A 7,150-nucleotide genomic window follows, 5' to 3' on the forward strand; every position below is an offset into this window, starting at 1 on the left:
AAGAGCTTGACTCCCTCTTCTTTGGGGCAGCCCCTTGAGATATTGGGACACTGCTATCCTGTCTCCCCTAGTCCTTCTCTTCATTCAACTAGACATACCCAGTTCCTGCAACCTATGTTTTAGCTTCCAGTCCCCTAATCATCTCCTCTTCTCTGCCCTCTTTCCAGAGTTTCAACATCTTTTTTATAGCCTGAATCTCCCCTTCTTGAGGAAGCGTTGCTGGACACCAGGGCTGCTCAGAGGCAGTGAGTAGCAGCAGAGTCCCTTGTGAGCAAATGCTCCCTTTGGGAAGACCCCTCAAGGGGGGAAGAGTTCAGCAAAGATTTCTTGGTTTCATTTCTTCAGAATGTCCTGTCTTTAGGTCTTTAGCTACCTAGTTAAGGCAGGTTGCAGGAAGGGTTTCCATAACCCAGTCCGGAAGAATTTAATTAAATCGCCTGGGGAGGTACATACCTTAAATTTGCAAAGGTTGAGAAATATAAAGTTAGAAATGGCTGAAATGTAAATGCACTTGAACTGAAATGTTTTTAGTAGGAAAAAAACCCCCAATATTTTATTCTATTTTGTTTTATTATTATTATTATTATTAAATGTCTACCTTGCTCATTTCACCTTACTGACTGTGGGCACGAAGGGTCCTTGGTGCTCTCTGAGTTGGCTTGTTTTCCTGGAGACATTTCGTTACCCAACTAGATAACATCATCAGTGCTAGAAGGGATTGAGAAAACGGTACTTCCCTCTAGTACTGAGGTTAACTAGCTGAGTCATGAAAAGTCTGCAAAAAACCCCCAAACAAACACAAAGCACCAAGAACACCAGTCCTCCCCCACTCCTCCTTTCTGCAAACCCCCTGCCTTCTAACACTGATGATGTTCCCTAGTTGGGTCATAAAACATCTGCAAGAAAACAGCCAAGCTCAGAGAGCACCAAGGACTGTTCATTTCAAAACAGCTACCGATATTCTCCTTTATTGACTTCGGACAGTTTACAACATAAAACCACATAAATAGATGAATAAAGGCAAACCTTAAAACAGGATTAAAAATAATTTAAAACCTAGGCTGGCCCGAACGTGTGAAATCTTCCCGAGTGGGTAGACGGTTCCATGTGCAAACTGGACTAAATGCAGCCCAGAGTCCCCTTCCCCGGCATGGGCCACTACATGAATTTGATTAATATAAATAAATAAATCTAAGCCCCCTCCTCCTCCCAATCTGCCTCCCCCCTTCTCCATCATGTGTCCGTAATTTTGTTTGTATGGTCATTTTATCGAATACTTATTTATACTTGGTGATTTTAATTTTTGTTTTATGCTGGAAGCCGCCCAGAGTCGCTTCGAAACGAGACAGGCAGCAAATAAATATAAAGATAAAGATAGATATAAATGATAGATCATAAAATGAAATTTGGATAAAATGCTTGTTTTTGTTAAAGGAAAGAGCATTTGTCATACAATGAGATTTTGAAAATTTTGAGAGCACGAAATGATTTTAACCGATACTGTCTGTAATTGTTTGGAAGGATGATGTTTTTATGCTGTTTTTGTTTAAAAAATAAAAAAAAACTTTTTGGAAAAAAAATAAATGATAGATCATAGATAGAGATAGATAAATGATAGATATATCATATATAAATAGAGAGAGGCGGGGCATAGATAGATAGAGATGAATGGATGGATAGATAGGTAGGTAGTTGGATAGACTAGATAGACAGAAGATATAAATGATAGATCATTGATAGATGATAGTTGATAGATATAGAAGAGAGGGGGGGCATAGATAGAGAATGGATGGATGGATAGACAGATAGACTAGATAGATAGATAGATATAGAAAGATAGATATAGAAAGATAGGTAGGTAGATAGATAGAAAGAAAAAAAAGATATAATAAAATAACGTGTTGAGGGATTCGGCATTCGAGGCAGGGATCGGGCGCTCGCCTTCTCCGTTGGGTCCGGAGGTTTTCCAATGCGCTGCGCTTTCTTTCTACTTTGCAAAACTCTCCCATCGCTCGGGGTCTCCCCAAAGAGGGCAACTCCCCACAACCGCAAGAGTGATGCTGAGGACGCCCACTGACAGCGCCCCGCTGCCCGACGGCTCGGCCGTCCTCCCCTCTGGCTCCCATAGTGAAGGATTTGGATTCCTCGCAAGGTGGGGCGGGGGGGGGGCTTTAAAGCTGAACCCGGGTCCTTCTCGGGCATCCGACGCCGGAGAGGGTCTAAGAAACAGGGTGGCGACCCCGCCCCGCCGCCTGGATTCTTATAATCTGATAAGATAATAATAGAGTTGGAAGGGACCTTGGAGGTCTTCTAGTCCAGGGGCCCCCAACCTTTTGGACCTCAGGGGCCCCCAGGTTCCTAACTTTAAATCCCGCGGACCACTAATACGAATTCAGCGCGCCTCTTGCTGAAGCGCCTGGACTCCCAGTGACGGGATGGCACTCTCCCTCCTCTCCCTTCTTCCTTTCTTTTTCTTTTTCTTTCTCTCTCTCTCTCTCATTCTCTGATTCCCTCTGTCTCTTTCTTTCTCTTTCATTCTCTCTCTCTCTCATTCTCTCTCTGCCTTTCTTTCTCTCTCTCTTCCCCTCTCTTTCTCTCTCCCCCATTCTCTCTCTGATTCTCTCTCTGCCTCTTTCTTTCTCTCTCTCTCCCCCTCTCTTTCTCTCTCCCCCATTCTCTCTCTGATTCTCTCTCTGCCTCTTTCTTTCTCTCTCTCTCCCCCTCTCTTTCTCTCTCCCCCATTCTCTCGGATTCCCTGTCTCTTTCATTCTGTCTTTCTCTCATTCTGTCTCTCTCTTTCTCTGATTCTCTCTTTCTTTCTGTCTTTCATTCTGTCTTTCTCTCATTCTCTCTCTCCCCCCCACTCTTTCTCATTCTCTCTGTCTCTTTTTCATGCTCTCTCTGATTCTCTCTCTCCCCCTTTCTCTCTCTCTCTCTCTCTCATCTCATGGGCCAGCCAGTGTCTCCCCGAGAGACCGAGGTGCGCGGAACACCAACAAGGGCCGGAAGAAACGGCCGCGAGATCCAGCAAGAGACGAAGCTTCGCTCCCGCTCTGCAACACGGCGGATTTGGAGCGGATCTCCATCCCCCGCCCTTCCCTTCTCAGGCCAGGCGAGGAGTGACTGGGAAGAGAGGGCGAGGGGCGGGGAGAGCCACTGGTGGGTTCAGCCGACAGGAGGGGGAAGAAACAGCCATGGATTGCTGCAGCCCGCCTGCACCGCCAACCCCCCCCCCCATTACCTCATTGGGACCGGCGAAGGCTGCGCTGCAAAGATGTAAGTTGCACGAACCGCCCTCTACGGCGGAGATTTCCAGCCCCACCACGAGCTGCCTGGCCAGTCCCCTATTCCAGAGCTCTAGTCTCAGGACCGGCCGGTGCTCATCCCGGAGCAGCTCCTCCACCACCACCATTTTCTCACGGACCACCGGCTGGTGACCACTGTTCTAGTCCAACCCTCTCCTCAATCGGGAGACCCTAGACCATTTTAGACATGTGGCTGCCCAGCCTTTCCCTAAAAACCACCACAACCTCTGGTGGCAAGCAGTTCCACTGGTTAATTGTTCTCACTGTCAGGAAATTTCTCCTTAGTTCTAGGTTGCTTCTCTCCTTGATTAGTTCCACATGCACATAAACTGCCGCCCCCAGCCCCATACAACAGGCTCAAAGGAAGCGAGGGTCGCCCGGAGTGCGGTGGGTCGTCTGAAGGCGGTTACTAGAGGGTCGGGTTGCCCGTGAAACACGCGGTCTAACCGGCTTCCCCTTGTCAACCAGACGTCGCCCTTAGACGAGACGGGCGGCGCCCCAAAATCGAAGCAACAAAAACAAACAAACAAACGAAGCAACCAACAAAAAGTCAAGGCAACTCATTCTCATCGCTGGTCCATTCTCAACCATCGCCTCTCCCGCTACTTTCACTTTCGATTTTCAGAACGCTGGAAGCGGAAAACGAAACTCAGCGCTGCGGCCGCCGGTCTCTTCGCCTTTTGCTCCAAAGCGGGAGAGGCAGCCGGAGCGCGAACAGTGTGCAAGGATGAGGTAGGCGGGGGGTGTGAGGGCTGGGGAGAGCGGAGCCCCCTCCCCAGGAATAGAGACAGGGGGGCGGGGGTCCCTAAAGGGCGAGGGTCGCGTTGGATTTTGGCGGAGCGTCTCTTCCTTGCAAAACGGGTGCGGGGGCTGTTGATGCAGCCAGGTCTCTCTCTCCCCCCCCCCATCAAGTACCTGAGCACCCCCCCTCCCCAGTGCGGTTCTCCTGCTGCAGCACCAGCCCGTGGCCCCTGCCTTTTCAGAGGGGCTCGGGGGCGGGGAGAAGGGGAGGCGGCCTGGGGCTCAACCCGGCTCTCCGGCGCCTTTCAGCCCCCAAGGAGCCGGAGCGACAACCCGGCATGACAGGAACGCCGGAGAGACTCCGGAACAGGCAGCTCCCCTCTTGCCCCACAACCGACCCCCCCCCCCCACTGACTCCCCAACAATTCCCTTGCCTGCTTCTGCAGCCTTTTGCAGCCCCGAAGGAGCCGGAGCGAGACCCTGGGGGGTGAGGGGGGGGCGTTGCGGGCGTGCCCCCCAACGAGACTCGAACAGGCAAAGTCCGCTCTCTTTCTGCCCCACGAGCCCCCCTCCCCACCGCAGACTCTGCAAAAGCTGCCCTCCTCCTGCTCCCAGCTGAGGGACCTGCTCCCCATAGGCTGGGTAGCCGTGGCATCCCCATAGAGTCCAACCGAAGCAGAGGGCCCCACAACTTCCTCCCCCCAAACTCTCCAACAACCTCCCTGTCTGCCTCGGATGGGGAGGCGGCTTTGCGGGGGTGGGGTGGGGCGGGAAGGAGCAGCCAGATTCTGGAACTCAGCTCCTCTCCAGCCCCACCAACCCTCGGCCTCCCCCTCCTGCTTCCCCTCCATGAAAAGAGACTCTGCAGTTGTGGGCAGCCTCAAAGCTGAGACCCCCCACTCCTGGGAGACCTGTTCCTCCCCAGGGATGAAAGACCATGCTGTGGTGGACGGGGGTCTTTTTACGGAGCCCCCTGGGTGTTCACAAAGGACGCAGAGCCCCCACCGTGGCAACCTTGGCTACTCTGCGCCCACCAGATACCCAGCCTGGTCTGTTTTAGAAGGTCACAAGGTGCAAAGATTGTCCTTATACAGAGAGGGGGAGGGGGATGAGGAAGGGGAAGAAGAGCAAAGGCAGCCACATGGGGGTCCCCTGAGGATCATCAAGGGAGGCAGGAAAGCTTCTAAGAGGGGTGAGCAGAGATCTTGTTCCCTGCAGACAGGAGGCTAAAGCAGGTTCCCTTCCTTGGAAGCTAGCCTCTTTGCAAGACCCAAAAGAGTGTCCCCCCCATCCCAGGAGTCCCGAGGGAAATCGAGGGTCCAGAGGGTGTCAGCTTCCCCATGAGTAGCCAGACGTGGCCAGGCTCACATGCTCTGGCCCAGCTGGTCAACACATTATCTCAGCCCACCACACACACACACACACACAGACACACGGCAGGTGTCCTTTGCCTCTCACCCAGGTCTCCTCCCCTTTTGTCTTCTCCTTCCCCCGCTCCCCACCCCACAGCAGACCCCTGAAGGAGAAGCTCCAGCGCCTGCAGTGTCACTTCACCTGGGACTTTGAGGTCAAGGACAAGATGCACATCAGACACACCCTGCTTACTCTGGCTCTCCGCCTGGAGCACGGCCCCCTCCGCAACCGGGGCACCTACCTTGCCCTGAAGGCCTACCTGCGCCACCTGGAGGGGAGCCCCAAAGAGGCCCTGGCCATCCTGCAGGAAGCCAAGGAGGTCTTGAGGAAGGAGCCTCTGGGAACCTTCTCACGCCACGTCCTGCTGGTGTACGGGAACTACGCCTGGATCTATTACCACTTGACCGATTATGACAAGGTGGACCTCTACTTGGCCCAGATCCGCCAGATTTGCCGGGACCTGTCCAGCCCTGAGCCCTACTCGGCCCCGATCCCGGAGGTCTACGCCCAGAAGGGCTGGTCCCTCTTGGCCATGGGCTTCCGGAACGGCCAGCTGGCCAAGGAGTGTTTCCAGAAGGCCCTGGAGCTGCAGGAACCAAGCGTGGAGCTGGAGGAGGGCCTGGCCTTCTCCACCTTCGCTTCCTGGACACACTCCTATGATGATCAAGACTTAAAGGATGAGAGCCGGAAGTTGCTGGAAGGGCTGATCCGGAGCCACCCCGAAAATTATGAAGCCAAAGTATACTTGGCACAGATTCTCTGTAGGAAAGATTGTGAAAGATCTTGGCAGCTTGCTGACGACGTGGTCCAGAACAGTCTCAACCCGGAACTCCTGAGAATGGCCGCCAAGGTTTATAAGGTCCACTCTCCTTCCCAAGCCATTTCCACCCTGAAGAAGGCCATCGCCCTCTGCGGTGATTACTATCTCCTCCACTACGACCTTGGCATTATTTACATGGACCTCTTAGATCGAGGATCCGAGGGGAACCGAGCGGAGATCGTGGAGGACGCCATTGGGTGCTTCAGACGGTCTCTGGAAGGCAATCCTGAATCTGTGTTTGCCCAGCTGAAGCTGGCGAAGTTGTACGGAGAAAGGTGCCAGCTTTACGAGGAGGAGGTCTACCTGGGCGTGATGGAGGAACTCCCAACCGCCAGCAAGAGAGTCCAGCAGTCTTTCTATCTGCACTGGGGGCATTTTCTCCTCCAGAAGAAGGGGCAGAGGCAGGCAGCATTGCGGGCGTACAAGGCCTGCTTGGAGGTGCCAGGGGACCACCCTCTGGAGCAGAAGCAGCTGGAGCAGCGTCTGAAAGAGCTCGCCAGGGTCTTCCGTTCGAAAGGCGAGATGGAACAAGAGAGAGCTGTCCAGAATCTGCTGAGCGAAATCGCAGCAAAGCGCCAAGGGGGACCTCGTTGATTGGCAGGCCTTGCCTCACCCTCACGCGACTCTCCCTAGGAGCCGGCTGTGAATATTGGGGTGCTCCAGCCCAAATGGGTGGTGCCCCCTCGCAGCCCTGAGCTGCTCCTTCCTGGGGTGTTGCTGGAAAGCAATATAACATTTGGGACAACATCTCCCTCCTTCTCTTCCCTTCCCCTCTTTATTGCATGAATACTCCAGGGTGCACTCTTCTACAACTCCCTGCTGTTTTCAGATACAAACCTAGGTACAACATACAATATTGTGCCAGGCTCTA

General features: G+C 53.1%; 1 protein-coding gene across 1 annotated transcript; it reads left to right on the forward strand.

The window, feature by feature from the left end:
* Positions 1-5,625: 5,625 nt before the first annotated feature.
* Positions 5,626-6,873, forward strand: LOC139319796 (interferon-induced protein with tetratricopeptide repeats 5-like). Its single transcript, XM_070947833.1, has one exon. The coding sequence runs from the start codon at positions 5,626-5,628 to the stop codon at positions 6,871-6,873; it is 1,248 nt and encodes a 415-aa protein (XP_070803934.1).
* Positions 6,874-7,150: the final 277 nt, after the last annotated feature.

This window comes from Pituophis catenifer, unplaced genomic scaffold (genome assembly GCF_029215685.1).
Source record: "Pituophis catenifer annectens isolate HBS135680 unplaced genomic scaffold, rPitCat1.0.hap2 SCAF_7, whole genome shotgun sequence".
Lineage (NCBI taxonomy): Eukaryota > Metazoa > Chordata > Lepidosauria > Squamata > Colubridae > Pituophis > Pituophis catenifer.

Excerpts from the sequence above, each read along its gene's own strand:
- LOC139319796 (XM_070947833.1), top strand. The coding sequence starts at position 5,626 with ATGCACATCAGACACACCCTGCTTACTCTGGCTCTCCGCCTGGAGCAC.